General features: G+C 36.9%; 1 protein-coding gene, 1 non-coding gene and 1 pseudogene across 2 annotated transcripts; 2 read left to right on the top strand and 1 right to left on the bottom strand.

The window, feature by feature from the left end:
• Positions 1–4,271: 4,271 nt before the first annotated feature.
• TRNAL-CAA lies at positions 4,272–4,355 on the top strand. Its single transcript has one exon. It is a non-coding gene; the product is annotated as a tRNA-Leu (tRNA).
• A 5,508-nt stretch (positions 4,356–9,863) lies between these two features.
• LOC120206366 lies at positions 9,864–10,229 on the top strand. The gene has a single exon (XM_039206040.1). The coding sequence runs from the start codon at positions 9,864–9,866 to the stop codon at positions 10,227–10,229; it is 366 nt and encodes a 121-aa protein (XP_039061971.1).
• A 259-nt stretch (positions 10,230–10,488) lies between these two features.
• On the bottom strand, positions 10,489–12,802 carry LOC120206365 (annotated as a pseudogene).
• Positions 12,803–18,646: the final 5,844 nt, after the last annotated feature.

Raw genomic sequence — 18,646 nt, 5'->3', positions numbered from 1 at the left:
TTTCCTTGAGGACAAGTGAGTTTTCATGGGGGAAGTATTGATACGGTTGCACTACCTAGAAAAGTCTCAATTACTTGGCCTACACAATTCCCATGATCTACATGATGCTTTTTTTTTTTATAGAAATAGGAGGCCTCATTAAAAACCTCCCTCATAGTGGTTCCTTTCCCGAAAGAAAGAACCAACCAGCGGAAGGAGGAAAAGAGTGTCTTAATTTATTAATATAACAACATTACATAAGATTTAACAATTACACCAGAAAGCAGAAACTACAAAAACGAATAAAACAGCCTAAAACCAAAACCAAACAATCACCCAATACCTTCCTTTGCTAAACTATCTGCCTCACAATTACAAGCCCTTGGAATCCACTTTACTAAAGACACCTTATCATAAAAAAGAGAAAATCTCTTTAACAAGAGAATTAAAAAAGACAGGAGCCAAAGATGGAGACTGAATCCACTCTATTGTCGACTTACAATCACTTTCAACAATCAACCTACCAACAGAAACCCAAACTAAAGAAAGAAAAATTTCAATGCCTCTTTTAATAGCTTTTAATTCAGCAACTGGAGGGGGCCCTTGACCAATACTTTCCGAAAAAGTCATTAGAGTGCAACAATTCCAATCTCTTAAAATACCACCTATTCCTCCGACCAACCCGTCAAACCTTATAACTCCATTAACGTTCATCTTAAGAAAATCCAGTTGTGGGGGTAGCCAGCAAAGCACAAGACAACTCTTAGATTTAGGAACAGAGACACTATCTGCGAGGGAGGGATCTCCAATCAGCACATCCTCCTGGATAAGAACATGAGGAAACTTGGCTAGAAACCACTTAGATAACCTAAATCTAACTATGAAGAAAAGAGATATCCTGTCCAGTGAGGCACTGCCAAAAACAATTGCATTCCTAGCTTTCCAAATGGACAAAAAAACCCGGAATAAACTTCCAAATCATCGAATGCACCCTCAATTCGGACCACGAGCTAAGGAGGGAAGGAGGATCCTTGGGCAGAACTACAGATAAATCCCAAAAGATGATAATCTTATTCTAGAGTTCCCAAGTGACAGAACATGAAATAAAAAGATGTTGCACTGATTTCTCATGCTGCCTACAAAGCAGACAGAGAATATCACCACCAATGGGCACCCCCCTCTTAATCAACTCTACTCTGACTGCCACTTTATGATGAAATAACTGCCAAAGGAAAGATTCAACACGAGGAGGAGCTAGACCCAACTACACCCATTTCTTCCACAAATAATTATTCCCAGAGGACTCATTAAGGGCCCTTCTACAAGATTTAACTGAGAACAATCCATCACCACTTGCAGACCAAGATAGGAAATCTTCCATTGAATCGGTCAAATTTATACTATTCAATTTAAACAACAAATCCACCCATTGGTCCAATTCTCAATCACACAAATTTCTCCTAGTTTGTATGTTCCACACCCAACCATTCGACTCAAAACAACCGAACTCAGCTACCTTACCCAATTTGTTTGGAGAAAGAGCAAAAATCCTAGGAAACAGATTTTTAAGAGGTGTGTTATCAATCCAAACATCTGTCCAAAAAAAAGATGGACATACCATTACCCACTTGCAACTTCGAATTCGATCTTAGGCTCTCTCCCTCCGAATCATTCTTCAGGTAGTTATTAGCAATACCTCTCAAAATCCATGATGCTTGAGGAGAAAAAACCTTGGAAATAGACATGGTGTTGCAACTGACCTTATGCTTACTGCACAACATTATTTTCCATAACAAGTTCTTATTGGCAAACTTCCACATAGGGATGGCAACAGGCCGGGTTCGAGCCGGGTATTGGTCCCCCCATCCCCGTTTAAAAAACCATACCCATCCCCGCTTAAAAAACCGCAAGGATTTAAACGGGGATCCCCATCGGGTAATCGGAGAAAACCGTGGGGAAACGGGTATCCCCATTTAGCATAAATGGTTATTTAAACAGGTATCGGATTGGGTATATATATATTTAAATTAAATATATAAATTATATATATTTTTTAATTTAAATTAAATTTTTATAATATATATATATATATATTAATAATTATTTTTAATATTTATCGGGCCGGGTATCGGGTTGGGTAATCGGGGCAGGGATTACCAAACCCGTCCCCGTCCTCGTTTAGCATAAACGGTTTTTCCCCGTCCCCGTTTAATTCGGTTTTCGGTTTTCCCTTTGGGTTCGGATTTTTTTGCCATCCCTACTTCCACACCCATTTTTCCAGTAGAGCCTGATTGGTAAGATTCAGATCCAGAACTCCAAGCCCACCATGATTTAAAGGCTGACAAACTGTACTCCATTTCACCCAATGAATCTGCTTCTTCTCCTCAGCATCTCCCCAAAGCAAATTGGCCATCAAAGAGTTTAATTTCTAGCCAATTTTGCTAGGCATTTTAAAAAATTGAAAGGAAAAAAATAGGCAAGGAGGATAACACCGATTTCAGAAGTACTGACATGCCTGCCAAGGAAAGACGTGAAGATTTCCACCTAGCAAGTTTCAAGTTAAAATTCTTAATGACCAGATCCCATAGGATTTCAGAATTCCTTTTAGCATCGAGAGGGAGGCCCAAATATTCTGTGGGAAAAGAACCAACTAAACAACCTACGGCCAATGCCCAATCATTTAAGATGGACTATTCGACATTAACACCAAAAAGTTTACTCTTCGCAAGATTTAGATGTAACCTCGCCATTAGACTGAATATCCTCAAAACTCTTATGACATTTTTAATCTGTGTAAGGGAAGCTTGACATAAAATAATGAGATCATCGACAAACTGGAGATGAGATGAGATTACCGAAAAGGATTTTCAAACTTTCCGATAACGAATCCATTAAAAAGACCCAGATCAACTTCTTTAGACAACATCAAATGAAGCAGCTCACCTACTATATTAAACAAAAGCGGAGAAAGACTGTAGCCTTGTCTTAGGCCTTTTGCCATTGGAAATTCTTCTGAGGGGGACCCGTTAACAAGAACCAAAATTGAAGCTGAAGAAAGACACTGTGATATCCACAAACACCATCTTTCACCAAAGCCCATCTCTGACATAGCTCTGAATAAGATTGACCATTCGACAGTGTTATAAGCTCTACGAAAATCAACTTTGAGAACAACCCCTTCAAGCTCTTTTTTTCTCCAATAATCTATACCTTCATTGGCAAGGAAATCACAATCCATCAACTGCCTGCCCGGAATAAAAGCAAACTGGGAAGGACTAATAATATCATTAACACAACAACTGAGTCTCTTAGATAAGACTTTGGAGAGAATTTTATATAAACTACCAACAAGACTAATTGGTCTGAAGTCATCTAAACACTCCGGATTTAACTTCTTCGGAATTAGGATAATAAAAGCATGATTGACCCCATGCTCCCAATCCCTTCCACAATGGAAATCTTAAAAGAATTTCAGTAAGTGCTCCTTCAAACTGAGCCAACATTTCTTGAAAAAACCCATTGTGAAACCGTCCGGACCAGGAGCTTTTGCACTGTCAAAGGATGCAATAGCTTGCCACACTTCCATCTCTGAAAAGTGCTCCTCAAGGCGTGAAGATTGATCCACTGACAATTTGGAAAATCCAAACATAAATCCTCCACTTCCATAGTTGATTTGGAATTATATGCTGTCCTGAAATAATTAGAAATATGGGACTTAATCATTTGAGGATCCGAAACTACCTTCCCATTTATCTTCAAGCTAGAAATGACATTGATTTTATTCCTATTCAAAGAATCTCGTATTTCTATCCCCATCTTTGATCCATCTCGATCTTGATTTCTTAAACAAAATGCTTTCTTCAATCCTATGCAGCCTCCAAAGATTCTTTCTAAACCTCATCAACTGATCCCATTCCTGAGTAGAAAGACTATCACCTTGTGCCTTAACTTCCAAAATAGTAATTTTACTTTCCAACTCTGAAATAGAGTCTGAGACCCCATGATATTTGCTGCCTGACTAGTTTCTGATTGCCTTTTTAGTTCCTTCTATGAACCATTAAGCTTATTGTGTTTTCATTCTTGAGTTATAGATACATTTAGTGCCTCGTTTTTCGCAAAAGTCAGGATGGCCGAGTCTGTGGCGCCAAACTCGAAGTTCTGGTCTTCGAAAGAGGGCGTGGGTTCAAATCCAACATCTGACATTTTCCTTTAGAAAATCTGATAATAATTTAGTCTTTTTCTTTATATTATTTTATATAATAATATAACTGTGAATGAATGATACAACACAAGTCAGGATGGCCGAGTGGTCTAAGGCGCCAGACTCAAGTTCTGGTCTTCGAAAGAGGGCGTGGGTTCAAATCCCACTTCTGATAATTTTTTTTTAAAATTCGATTATAATCTAAAACGCAATTGTTTTTCTTCTTTTACATTATTTTGTATCATAACCTAACTGTGAATGAATGATTCGCTACAAGTCAGGATGGCCGAGTGGTCTAAGGCTCCAGACTCGAATTCTGGCCTTTGAAAGAGTGCGTGGATTCAGCCCACTTCTGACATTTTCTTTTAGAAAATATTTGTAAGTGTAAATTTTTCTTCTTCTTTTGCATTATTAAAAATCTAGTCCCTCCAATTGTGGCATGAAAACACTATTTCCAACTTAATTAACAATTTTGTTTACAACTTCTAGCTACCTTTTTACCCTCTATATTCCTTCATGCTCACTTAACAGGATGAAGGAGACATATCCTTCCATCCTAAGATCCCCTCCATTTTTCACCCTTTTCACTCCCTCTCCATTTTCCTTTTTGTCTAACACAGTGTAAGGATTAAGATGGTCAATCAGGTGTAGTTGAATCTTACTATTGATCTGATCTTATTTTGTTCTTAGTCTAGTTTGGTAGCATTTGTTTTCATCAAAAGCAAAATATCAACTTATGATGGGTTTATAATCATGCAGATGAACATGATCGTGCTATTTATGAGGGTATAGAAGTAACAAGGCAAGACTTGTTGAATCTAATTACATTGGTTGTTTATCTTCATCTTCTTAGTTATCATTACTGCTTTAATCGTTTAATCTTCGAATACCTGTAAAAAAATGCATAGGTCTTTCTGTTTGAGCTTCTAAGTAATAGTAGGTTCTCTAACATAGCTGAGTTATTTATTTAATTTGTTACGATAACTGTTAAAATGCCAGTTACTGGGCATTTGTCTGCCTGCCCTTTCTGGCTTTTGTGTTTTTCCTTAATAATGTATTTGTATAGTTGTAGTTATTTTTCAATGGAATTGCTACAAAACCCCAATGAGTATTATGTAAAATGGCAGTTTAAGAATGAACCAAGTCAGCAGATATGCAGATTGTTGAGTTTTTGTTCTTCAAGCTTAGTTTGTAAAGCAGAAAGCATTGTCCATATTGGTTTTTGGATGTAATTTATGAGAACCATGCATGGTTAATTCGAAGTATAACATATTCTAACATCACCGCCTTAGACCTTGGTCAATTTTCTTACTGTGCACCATTAGTCTTTGGTATCCTCTCTATTTCTCATCTCAGGCATCGCAACTATCATCCCCCACTCCATCCTCCTTCACATTTGTCAGAATAAGATGTTTCATTTTCTTTAAGTTATTCATATATTTACTTCATCACTGTTGAACACCTCAGGATGGCCGAGTGGTCTAAGGCGCCAGATTCGAGTCCTGATCTTCGATAGAGGGCGTGGGAACAAATCCCAATTCTGACATTTTTTCTATTCGAATAATCGATTGTAACTCTAAGAACTTTCTCTTTTTTGCAATATTTTTATTTTAAATTGTAATGAATGAACAATTGATCGCCACGATGGCCTAGTGGTGCAAGTTTAGCCAGAGTTCTGGCCTCCATAAGAGGGCATGGGGTTCAAGTCCTATTTTAACATCCCCCCACCCCCAAAATAAATCTGATTATAAGTTCGACATTTTTCTTCTTTCTGCTATTACTCTACAATTTAAAAATAAGCTTGAAGCAAATAATGTAATATCTTAAGAATGAATTAATTATGGATTTCGGAGGACATTGAGTTCGTTGAGTCAGCTTCCTTCTTCAATTGTGGATACGCATCTACACAAGGCAGAAAGCCAGGGACCTAACTGAAAGCCTGTCCTATCCTTAAAGCCAAATGAAGGATAGGACGTTGCATGCACTGATAGTTCAGTGCTTTAAGTGTAATTGGGGAATAAGGGTACAAAACTCTTTTGACATATAGTAGTTAGGGGTCGACCTTCTCTTTGACGGACATAGGAAATTCAGAAATAGTACCGAGAAATTGAGTAAAGGATGAAAACTAGAATTCTTTTTTACTAGATTGTGAAAGGAACAAACTGGATTGAAAATATCATCTCCGTAATGGACTTTTGTAAATTCAGACTGATCGGTCAATGAATCAAATACTAATAATTATACCAAAAATTTATACAAGAGGGCATCTCAAATTTTCGGGCATTTGTCATTTGTCTCCCATAAATATATCCAAGCTCTACAAAACTATTAATTTACTCTTTCTAGCTAAATTGGGTACCTAAAAAAGGAATGATTTAGAGCTTGATGTGCAGTGAGACGTTCGGATGGATCGTATTTCAATAAACCTTCCAACAGGTCGGCCAGTGAATATCTTGAGCTCTCTACATGTTGTGATACATTATTCTGAAAAAACTCGTTTGCTCAGGGAACAAAACGAATAGATGTCTAATTGGAAAATTTTGTCTTGAAATATTTGAGGTCTAGGTAGGAGGGTTAAAGCTAGAGCGGTAAGGAGGTGTGTTGAAGAAAAGAAGCCTTCAATATTTTTTATCCAAGAATCGAAATTGGAATCAGTGAGTCCTTCATTATTGAGAAAATTGGGAGGCAAATTTCTGACTAGTTCGACAGTATCTTCAGCTGAAGGTTCTGCTGGAGGCTTTATTACTTTGTGGAATGAAAATGATTGTGTTGTTCAGGAAGAGGTAATTCACAACAGATTTGTGGCAATAAGAGGAATTATTGTAGAGTCCTCATTTTCCAGCGTCCTAAAAGGGGTACAGAAAGCTGTTAAGAGTTGGTCAAATAAGGGCTACTTAGAATTTCCTGGAAAAATTAGCAGTTTGGAAAAAGAAATTCAGAAGTTAGAGATTGATTTGCAGCAAGACTTACTTGGGGTGTCTATGAAGCAACTAGTAGAGGCAAAAAAACAATTGCGGGACCTTTATAAAATTGAAGAGTCTATCTGGTTTCAAAAATCGAAATTTGGAAGGGGATAAGAATACAAGGTTTTTCCATCAATGTGCAGGAGGCAGAGGTAGGAGGAATGGTATTAAGTCCCTCAAATTGGGGAGTGAAATCATCTCAGATCCAAGTAGGATAAAAGCATCAGTGGTGGATTTCTATAAGGATCTGTTCACGCAAAAAAAATACTCTGGAGGCCGAAGAGTTGGACTTGGATTTTCTAAAACTTTCGACTGATCATAGTTTGGCTCTTGAAAAGCCATTTTTTGAAGAGGAAATATGGGATGTAATTGCCAATTCGGACAACAACAATCGCCTGGACCTGATGGGTTAAACTTAGGGTTTTTAAGAAATTCTGGCCTAGTTTGAAACAAGTAATGCTGCTGTTTTTTAAGGATTTTTATGAGGGGAAGGAATGGGATGAGGAGATTAATCACTCTTACATTTCTCTTATTCCTAAAAAGGTGAATCTGGAGGCATTAGAAGATTTTAGGCCTATTAGCCTTGTTGGGGGGTTTTATAAGATCCTATCTAAGGTTCTAGCAAGGAGGTTGAGCCTATGCATTAACGAAGTTATAAGTCTCTCCCAATTTGCTTTTATCCCGAGGAGACACATTATGGACTGCTCTTTTATTGCAAATGAAAGTATTGACTACAGGAGGAAGAAAGGATTGAAGGGAGTCGTTTTCAAGGTGGATTTTAAGAGAGCTTATGATTCGGTGGATTGGGAGATTTTGATGAAATTAATGAGCAAAATGGGGTTTGGTGTTAGATGGTGCTCTTGGATTTATAAATGTGTGTCAACGGCTTTCATTTCAGTCCTAGTAAACGGGAATCCAACGGAGAGAAATAAACCTTTAAGAGGACTAAGGCAGGATTGTTCGTTATCTCCGATGTTGTTTAATTTGGGAGGGGAGTTGTTACATTTATTGTTGGCAAAAGTAGTGGAAAAGGGGTTGTTTTCGGGTTTCGAGCTAGGTTCTCTTGATAGCTCTTTCAAGTTATCCCATTTACAATTCGCGGATGATCTAATAATTTTCAGTAAGGCATCAATTCATGATTTGTTGAATGTTAGAAGGGTTTTGTTGATTTTTGAATTGTTGGTGGGGTGGAAGCTTAACTTAACTAAGAACATAATTTTGGAGTGAACGTGGAGGACGAGGTTCTAGATGCTTGGGCAAAGAAAATTGGATGTTCTAAGGGTGCTTTTCCTTCGGAGTCTCGGGTTACCGTTGGGGGCCAAGAGGAACTCTTTTGCTTTATGGGAACCTATTGTGCAGAATTTTATAGTGCATTATCGTTGGAAGGCTAAATCCCTATCGTTGGCGGGAATAGTTATTTGGTGAAATCGGTTTTGTGCTCTCTCCCCATTTACTTCTTATCTATTTTTCGGATACCAATAAGTTTTTCAACAAGCTAAACTCGATCATGGCATCTTTTTAATGGGGAAGCTCGGCAGGAAAAAATAACATTCATTGGTTGAATTGGAAGTTGGTGTGTAAGCCAAAGAAATTGGGAGGTTTAGGGATTAATTTGTTGATTTAGAACAGGGCTTTATTAGGGAAATGGGTTTGGAAATTTGCTTCGGAGAAGAGATCATGGTGGAAGATAGTGATGTGCAATGTGAATAATTTGAACCCAAATTCTATGATGATTGGGAACAATTGCTCAGCCAGAGCTTCTTGGATATGGAAAGGTGTGGTTAATAATTTCTTTTCTTCTGATGATTTTGGGGATTACTTAAGGAATAACATGTGTTTAAGAGCTGGTAATGGGGAATTAGTGCAGTTTTGGAATGATATGGCTGGGTATGGTTTCTGAAGGAGATGTTTTCGAGACTTTTTGCTTTATCAAAAAATAAAATGGGAAAGGTGGCAGAATTCAGGTTGCATAGTATATCCGGTTGGGTTTGTGATATACAATTAAGAAGGAATTTGGTGGATTGGAAGGTTGAGCAATGATTGCAGCTAGGTAATGGAGAGGGTTGTTTTTCAGCTATATCCTGTATCACAAAAGTTTTTGATAAGGAGGGCATTAATAGAGAAGAGGGTTTTTAGGGCAGGCACGTTTGGACAGGGGTTGCACCTCCTCGTGTAGAAGCTTTTGTTTGGCAAGTTGCACATCAAAGAGTAGCAGTTAAAGAGGAGCTGTTGAAGAGAGGTGTCGTTGGGATTGATCATCCTTTATGTCCGATTTGTGGGAAGTGTGAGGAGTCAATTTCACATCTGTTTCTGCATTGTGAGGTGGTTTGGTTTCTGTGGTCCATATTTTTGAGGGACTGGAACGTTTCATTTGTGGTTCCTAAGAATATGACGGATTTTTTTATTTTGTGGGATGATTTAGTTCTGAGATCTAATATTTGGAAATTCATTCCAAGGGCGGTTTTGTGGTCAGTTTGGAAATGCAGAAATGAGATTGTTTTTCAAAAAAAGAATGTGGATTCTGCTATGCTGTTCTTTCTTGCTAGATACAAAACTGCTACTTGGTTCGGGGTGAATTTTAAGGATGTTATATTCATTTCGATTCCCTAGTTGGGGATCTAAAACTGGCAGATTCGAATGGTAATCATAAAAAAGGGTGTTATACTCCTAAGTGGGTACCTCCTCCATAAGGCTTTCTTAAACTCAATGTTGATGGAGCTATGGCTAAGGGTTGGGATAAAGGTGGAATAGGTGGTTTGATTAGAGATGATAGGGGTTTGTTATTGGGTTCATTCTCAGAAAATATTGGAGGTGGTCCTCCAATTCTTGCAGAACTAATGGCGACCAAAAGAGGTTTGACTCTCATCGAAGAAGTAGGTTTCTCTCCAAGTCGGAAGATTGTTTTGGAAGTGGACTCCACCACAACTTTGAAGTGGATTAAACATCCTGACCTCTATACCCCACTATTTCAGAACTTGGTTAGAGGTTTAGCGTCTAAGGTGGAAGGACATGGCATCATTTCAAGACATATATTGAGAGCCGCCAATTGGGAAGCGGATGAGTTAGCAAAGGCTGGTATTGGTTGATCAAGTAGTATTCTGTTGAGGTTTTTGTGTTCTTGTGTTTGTCCAGTTTTTTAGGTCTTGGTCTTACTGCTACAGGTCGTTCTATGTTTTTAAGTTTTATGTCAAGCTGTCTATGACTACGAATTGGTTGTACGTTATGTTTAAGGGTAATAAAATTCAGAGGTGCTCTTGTCCGCCTTCCGATGTCCTTCATGTTACTGATATAACATGAAGGATATGAAGGGGTTTTTAATGAGGCCTAACTTCTATAAAAAAAAACTTACTTAGCCCTTCGAATCATATGCTCAGGAAGAGGTCCTAAGACCTTCTCCATCATCGCCAAATGCTCCAAGTTCTCATGAGTTTGAAATAATGCCTCGCCCTGCACAAAATTCAAACAAAGTATGCTCCCATTCCAGATACAAATGAAGCTAAATGTGTGTAGATATGCAGGACCAACCATGCATAGTTCAATAAGTATACAACCAACACTCCACAGATCACATGGATAGCTCCAACCTAGACCTGCACCAATGTATTTATTTATAAATGTATAAAAAATAATTCTTCCATTTGAAGCTTGAAAGGGGTCAAAAGTAATTCAAATCAGAAGTATTAAGAAGATTGGTAAAAAGGAACCAACAGAAAGTCAAAAATCAAACTAATAATCCAGACCAGCAATTGAATCAATGGAACATACTCAGAGACATGCCATTAGAAAGGAAGGCCTAAATAAATTTCCAGTTAGCATTTTTCAGGTAGTCAATCTAATCATTGCACTCTTAAATTCTATCATGTGATCTTTGAACAGACATCCTTAACGCAATTAGCATCTGGTAGTATGTCAACGGAATGTGAACTTTTACCTATCTTGGAAAGCGGGAATAAAGCATAAGACTCCCAGTGACCTTCTATACTTGGAATAGAACACAACACTATAAAACTAAGGGAAAACCACATTCTCATTTTCCAACACAATAATTGGTTACCTAGAATAATCTCAGGGGCTCTGTAATGCCTCGTGGAAACAACGGAACTAGGATTCTGATTAAAAAATGCAGTACTACCAAATCAATCAGCTTAATGGCACTTGACATTGGCAAGCTCCTGAAATGTGTTTCATCTGAAAAACTCCTCTATACCATTCGAAGCATTTTCATTGTCATAATGAAGTTTGTACCCACATCTAAATGGTATAAATCATTAATTAAGAAGGGCAAATACCTTGTGGCCAGGAACTTTGCATATTCAGAAGATACAAGAGAATATTTTCTGGCTTCAGGTCAGTGTGGATTAAGCGTAAATCATGCATATCTGCCAGATATATTAAAAGCACTGAAAGATGTTAAAAACAAGGGCCAAAATAAGCAACCTAACGCTAAGCCTGACAAACAAACAGGCCAAGAAACAGAACAGGAGTGTTTAGAAATGAGATATGATGAAATAGGAGGCAAGAACAATCCACACACATGCTACGGATTCCAAAAGTTGACGTCCAAATTCCCGAACAAGATCCACAGGAAATGGAAGTATTTATTTCTCTTTAGAAAGTCAAATAAACTTGGTCCAAGCCTCTCAAATACCTGTTAACACCATTAAAATGAATTCACAGGAAGGTTTTTTGTTTAGTCCCAATTTACATGAATGAAGTCCAAGAGGACAAGACAAAATAAAGGTATTAGAACACATTCAATGATCCATCCGACACTTTGAACTCAACTAATTCGCCTATAAAGGGTCACCACAAGCACAATTAATTCTAAAAGAACAAGCAAATTCAACCTTAATCAACTTCTTTCATACTAAAATGATAAGCTAGTTTCTTGCTTAAATAAAGTTACCAATACTAAAACTTCCAAATGCCAACTGGAAAGGAACGCAATATCCATAAAACTTAAAATGGAGGACACGTACTGTGAGGCGTCTTTATCATTCTTAGCCAGATGTTCAAGAACATCAACTTCAATCATTGCTGCATCACGATATCTGCTAATGCTTCTAACTACCTTAGTTGCGACATGCTCCCGATTTTGGCGGTCCCAACATCCCAAAACTCGGCCAAATGTACTACAACACAAGCAATTTTGGCTGAAATGTGCTACAACCAGAATCACAAAAATTAAAAGATCTCAATGCAGAATACTTGACAGCTAACCTTCACCCTCTTATTGAGGATTTATCTGTTAAAACATAATTACAAAGATTATTGATAAAAAAAAGATCATATATAAAGACAAAAGTGAATAATTGAGGTTGGGGGAGCTTACATCTTGGAGTGAGATTTTCACCGAGATTAAAGACGTAATGGCCTTTATGGTCATCATCCCTTTCGGGCACTGACTAACGTCGAGACGTCACAATAGCTTTTTGTGCCTAAACAATTTCCAACGCAAAAAAGGTCAGATACTTGTTTCACACCCAAGTGAACAACTTTGTCCCTTTAGGTTAGGTTTCTCCCTTCTGATTCTGGCCAGGCTCTAACCTAAGCCTAATTTTCTTAATTTTGGGATCTTGATAAGAGGAACCAAACTCTAGACGAGACGGTGCCACGTCCCAACCAAGACGAAGTCGTTTCTGGTTCGCGCCTTCTCCATTTCTTCTACTTCCAGTTTCCAATTTTGCAACGCGAATTTGTAAATCGCAACTGAATTTCAAATTCGAACTGAATTTCAAATTCACAACGCGAATTTAATTCGCAACAGGTTTTAGTTTCGCAACACAAATGTTTTGGGTATATAACAACACAGCAGCAACAACTCATAACCTAAATCCCTAAATCGCAACTCATTCCATCTCCATCTATCACTCTCTCCGGCGACATCGTTCTTAATCCAACGACATCCTTCCCATCTCTATTTTTTACATAATTTTATTTCTATATAATTTTCCAATGATTTCTCTCCCAAATTATCAACTATCAACTTAATAAAGGTATGTTTTTCTCTAAGTTAGTGATGATATCTAGTTTATAGCTCGTTTGTTTAGTAAATTAATTTACAATTTTTAGAATGAAATCATCTAATGTTGATCTGTTTGGATAGATTGTGTTTTGGAGGGTCATGGGAGAATGTTCATGGTGTTTTACAATATGTTCCTTTACCCATGAATCTTCAACTAAAACTGTCATTTAAAAAGTTAACTTATGAAACTTTAATGTTACGTGTTGCAAAGAAATTGAATTTAGAGCCTCTAAGTGGATTTAGGCTATCTTATCTGAGAAAAGGTAAAGTTTATTTGTTAACCGAAAATAAAGATGTTGAACGATTCATTGCTTACATTAGTGTTTCGTAAGAAGATGATGTTACATTGTATGTTGTTGAACCTAGAAGTAGTGAAGTTGGGTCAGTAGCGGGTAGTAATCGACTAAGTTCTTCAACCCAAAATTTAATGGTTCTACCACAATTTCATCACAAAGCAAATTTTGTTTCACCACATTTCCAATACCAAACACAATATTAAACACAATCTCAAAACCCACAACATTTTCCTAATCCAAATCCCAATCAACTTTCAGCACCGAATTCCGGTTTTCGTATTGACCAGTTATACGATTATGAGCCAACAAAAAAAATGTGAGTACTAGTCAGTATTCGAAATTTGATCTTGGTCAATACCCGGACTTTGATCTTGGTTAATACTCGGATTTTGATGATGTGATGGAAGAAGAAACATACACTGCATGTAATGATTTTGATATTGGTCAATACCCAAATTTTGATGATGAAACAGCCGTTGCCGAGGAAGATGTTGTTGATGATAATGAAGAGGAAGTTACGACTGTGAATGAACATATTGAACATTCATTCTGTAATTCATATAACCTTGAAGAAGAAAAAGAAGAAGAAGAAGTCCCCGAAGAAAGGAAAAAGAAGAAAATGCCACGGGAGTATAACTGGAATATGCCAGAATTACTTCAGATACCGAAAGAAGAGTTGGTAAAGATATCAGTTGATTGTTACACAAAAGTTATTTGTATCAAGAAAGATGATTGTTTTGATACAAAGGAAGACTTGAAGATAGCTTTGTATACGAAATGTGTGGAAGATGGCTATCAACTAAGAGTTAACAAATCAAGCAAAGATCGTTTCGAAACAAGGTGTATGATTGACAAAAACTGTACGTGGCGTATGATTGCAAAGAGGATAAAAGATTGCGAAATGTTTCAAGTTAGGACTTTTATTGATAAACATACATGTTCAAGAACCCAAGTTTTTCCTCACCATAGACAGGCAAACAAAAGGTGTTGGGTGGTTTTTTGGCTGAGTTAATGTTTTTGAATAAAAGGGTATATCGGGGACATGAAATTATGACTGACATGAATGCTCGGTTCAAGATTAGTATCTCATATTCTCAAGCTTGGAGAGCCAAATGTTATGCCTTGGAATTGTTGAGGGGGTCGCCAGAAGCATCGTTTGCCCAACTGCCGGCTTATTGTCACAATTTAAAGCTGAAAAATCCTGGGTCGGTAACTCATATCAAAACAAATAGAGATGGATGTTTTGAGTTGCTATTTATCGCCATTGGTGTTGCGGTTACTAAATAATTATAATTTTGTTGACTCATTTTTGTTAGTTGCATGCATTTCACATTTAAATGATTATATTTCTTGTGTATATGATTTTGTAGATTCGTTCGTTTATTACTTGCATGCGCCCAGTTATTATAGTTGATGGAGCATATTTGAAAGGTCGATACCTTGGAGTAAACTTATTAGTAGTAGCCATGGATGCTAACAATGGGATACTGCCAATAGCTTACGGGGTTGGCAAATCTGAAACCTCTGATTCATGGATATGGTTTATGGGGCATATTAGGGATTGCATAGGTCCTATTAGCAATCTGACAATCATATCCGATAGGGAAAACTCAATTGACAACGCTGTTAGAAGGTGTTTCCCATATGCTTTTCATGGACTTTGTGGTGTTCATTTGTACAAAAATCTAAAATCAAGGTCTGCTGGTATAAAAAATCACAAATGGACATACTGGAAGGCTGTAAAAGCTTATCGGGAAGTGGATTTTAATAAGCATATAAATTGTTTAAGACGTGTTTTGCCTCAATGTGCTCAAACACTAGAAGATGCGGGTTTGAAATATGGTCAAGAGTACATCAACTTGGAGCAAGATATAGTTTCATGACGTCTAATAGTGCAGAATCAATCACGCTCTAAGTCGTCATTCCCGGAAATTACCCATTACATGTTAATGGAGTTTTTTTCGAGCCTCTATTCAACAGTGGTACTACAAGAAAAGAAACCATGAAGGTATTATTTCTTTAATTAACTTATATATTTTACTAAGTATTATTTATTTAAATTTACAGGAACATTGGAACGTCGTGTTACACCATGGACTGAAAAAAAGATAACAAAACGTGTTGCGAAGGCAACGTCCTGGAGAGTTGAACCATGTTCAAACACTTTGTTTGAAGTATTGGATAATAACTTAAATGGGCTTGTCGATCTAAATGCAAAGACGTGTAGGTGTAAGAAATGTCAAACATCTGGTTATCCGTGTAGCCATTATAAAAGTTGCTCTTCATCTAAACCAAGATGATTCAAGCGCATACACTATGGATTGCTACACTACAGAAGTATATCGACAGACTTATGCCGAGATTGTCTACCCATGTCCACATCCTTCTGAGTGGGACATACCAGATGACTTGCAAACAATTTTACCACAGTCATGTACAGCAGGCTACCTGGCCGATCAAAAATCACGATCGTATACCGTCTAAGGGTGAAGAGAAGAGGATATCGATATGTAGTCGGTGCAAGGAAAATGGTCATACAAGGTTGACCTGTGGATCACCAGTGCCATCACAATCATCTTTTCCTCTACCAAAAAATGGATCCTCATCAAAATCCAAAGCTCATATGGTGCCAAGCAAAAGGAAATCAAAATCGCAATCAAAATCAAAATCAAAATCCCAATCACACCGGCTTCACTTTTGGGACTTATTAATTAGGTGATTTTTAAATGCAAACGTTGTATTATGTGTATTTTATGTGTGAATGCATACATTTTCAGTTAGACATTCATTAGTAACTAAGTTTGAACATTGCTATGATCTGTTCAGTTGTTATCATGTTGGGATTTCTCTTGTGTTTGATTGCTTGGATAGCTGTTCTCTTGCTTCTTCAAGTGTCCTTAGCTTGTATTTATAGCTTGGAATGTGTTTGATGTTGTATATACCTTGATGTTGTATGTTGCGATCAACGCGAAAGTCAAATTCACAACGCGAAATAAACGTTGCGAATTTGACTATCGCGTAGCGAATTTGACTATCGCAACGCTTATTTCGCGTTGCGAATTTACCTTCAACAAGTCTTTTTTACCTTCAACATAATGCAGATTGAAAATTAAACAACAAATCAATTAAACATTATTGTGGGTACATTATTTGAACATTGTTATGGGTACATTTTTTGGAAAAATAATGTTCCGGACTTTATTAGAAATAACCCTTTTTCATCGGATTAATTTCGTTTTTGTGGGTACATTATTTGAACATTGTTATGTATAAATTTGTTATGTATGTATGTTTAGGTTTGATTATATTGTATGTATATTTTCATTCAGATGAGATGAGCTGTGTATAACAAAACAATCTATCTCTTCCATGTGAGTACTTTATTCCAACCATGTGACAAGTGTGACAACCCCATCAACTCACAACTCAGCTTTAAACTCAATCAATATTATTTTTTAGCTTGATGGTTCATAAAGCATGTTACTTGAACAGTATGAATCAATTATGCAATTTCCATGTTCAATTTAACACTGCATTTCAAATTCATTTCATATGTAATTGGAGTTTGAATTTAAATTTCAATTTGAGTTTGAATTTCAATATAAATTTCGGCTCCATTATAAATATTAGCCCAAGCCAATATGCATGTTATCATTGATTATTCCTAATTTCCATTATTTTTTTTTCAACTTTAAACGCGAGGGAAATCCCGACCATCGTATTTTTTGGTCAACTTTAAAGCGTCAGAAACGTTTCGGGCGTATGATCTGGGTGGTATACAATAATGCAACAATGGAAACTAAAAATCCTGATAATTGAGGGCTACAACTTGTAATAATAACAAAAATAATAAGTCCAAAATGCTTCTGAGTACCACCCAAATCATAAGTCCGAAATGCTTCCGATGCTCATCAAAATCCAAAGCTCATATGGTGCCAAGCAAAAGGAAATCCAAATCCAAATCTCATATGGTGCCAAGCAAAAGGAAATCAAAATCTACAACTTGAGTTTGAAAATCGATATGATCTGTTCAGTTGTTATCATGTTGGGATTTTATCTTGTGTTTGATTTTTTGGATAGTTGTTCTCTTGCTTCTTCAAGTGGCCTTAGCTTGTATTTATATCTTGGAATGTGTTTGATGTTGTATATACCTTGATGTTGTATGTTGCGATCAACGCGAAAGTCAAATTCGCAACACGAAATAAGCGTTGCGAAAGTCAAATTCGCAAACTGAAAATCGCGTTGTGAATTTGACTATCGCAACGCTTATTTCGCATTGCGAATTTGAGTTTCGCGTTGTGAATTTGTACCTTCAACAAGTCTTTTTTGCCTTCAAACATAATGCAGATTGATTTGTTTTAGAAACAACAAATCAACTTTTACAAATCAATTAAACAAGCAAAAAAATAATTCTTATTTACAAATCAAATTAAACAAATCAACTTTTACAAATCAATTAATCAAAAAATAAATCTTATTTCCTCATCAATTAAACAAATCAACTTTCAATGTAAAATTCAATTAAATAAAGAAAAAAAAGTGTGCCCCAGACTGTTGTTTATGCACAAATACATTTCACGCAGCTCACTTCAGGATTAACCTGCAGAAACCAAACATTTGCTCAAACAACACTTTCTACACATCTAAAACCAACAAATAGAAAATTACTGAATTCTAGGTACTTAACCAAATATTTTCAAACCAATTAAAGAGTATATATGTTAACAACACTTGCTCAAACTTACAAATTGTTTATGTACAACTTTCAGCACGCAGATGCAGGTAGGCAGTGTCTCGTATATATCGATCTGGCCATATAATGCCGAAACCACAAGCCTACTGCAGCTCTATCTCTATTTGTGGAGGTAGATATTGTATATTTCCTATCGTCAAACGTTCCAAGCACAAGCATACGAGAGGACCACAATCCCCTCTGGCTCCCTACGTTTGTTGTGGCGCAGTCTCGTCTCTGATCATTGTAATTTTGAACTTCTTTGGCTTCTTGTTTCCAGATTTTGTCCAATAATCAATCGTATTCAAGTATTTAGCCAAATGATCGCTCCATCTCTTTGTAATAATATCTCTCAAATCAGACAATGGTATGTAATTCAACATGCTGTCATATACCATTGTCTTCAGGGATGGGAGCTGAAGCTCGACGAGAAGCCAATGACGATGTTCC

The sequence above is a fragment of the Hibiscus syriacus genome, unplaced genomic scaffold (genome assembly GCF_006381635.1).
Source record: "Hibiscus syriacus cultivar Baekdansim isolate YM2019G1 unplaced genomic scaffold, ASM638163v2 tig00013738_pilon, whole genome shotgun sequence".
In the NCBI taxonomy this organism is placed as follows: domain Eukaryota; kingdom Viridiplantae; phylum Streptophyta; class Magnoliopsida; order Malvales; family Malvaceae; genus Hibiscus; species Hibiscus syriacus.
Note: the sequence above shows the minus strand (reverse complement) of the source record. Positions and strands in the feature narration are given on the sequence as shown.

Bases quoted from the DNA above. Each gene is read 5' to 3' on its own strand.
- LOC120206366 (XM_039206040.1), top strand. From the start codon at position 9,864: ATGGCTAAGGGTTGGGATAAAGGTGGAATAGGTGGTTTGATTAGAGAT.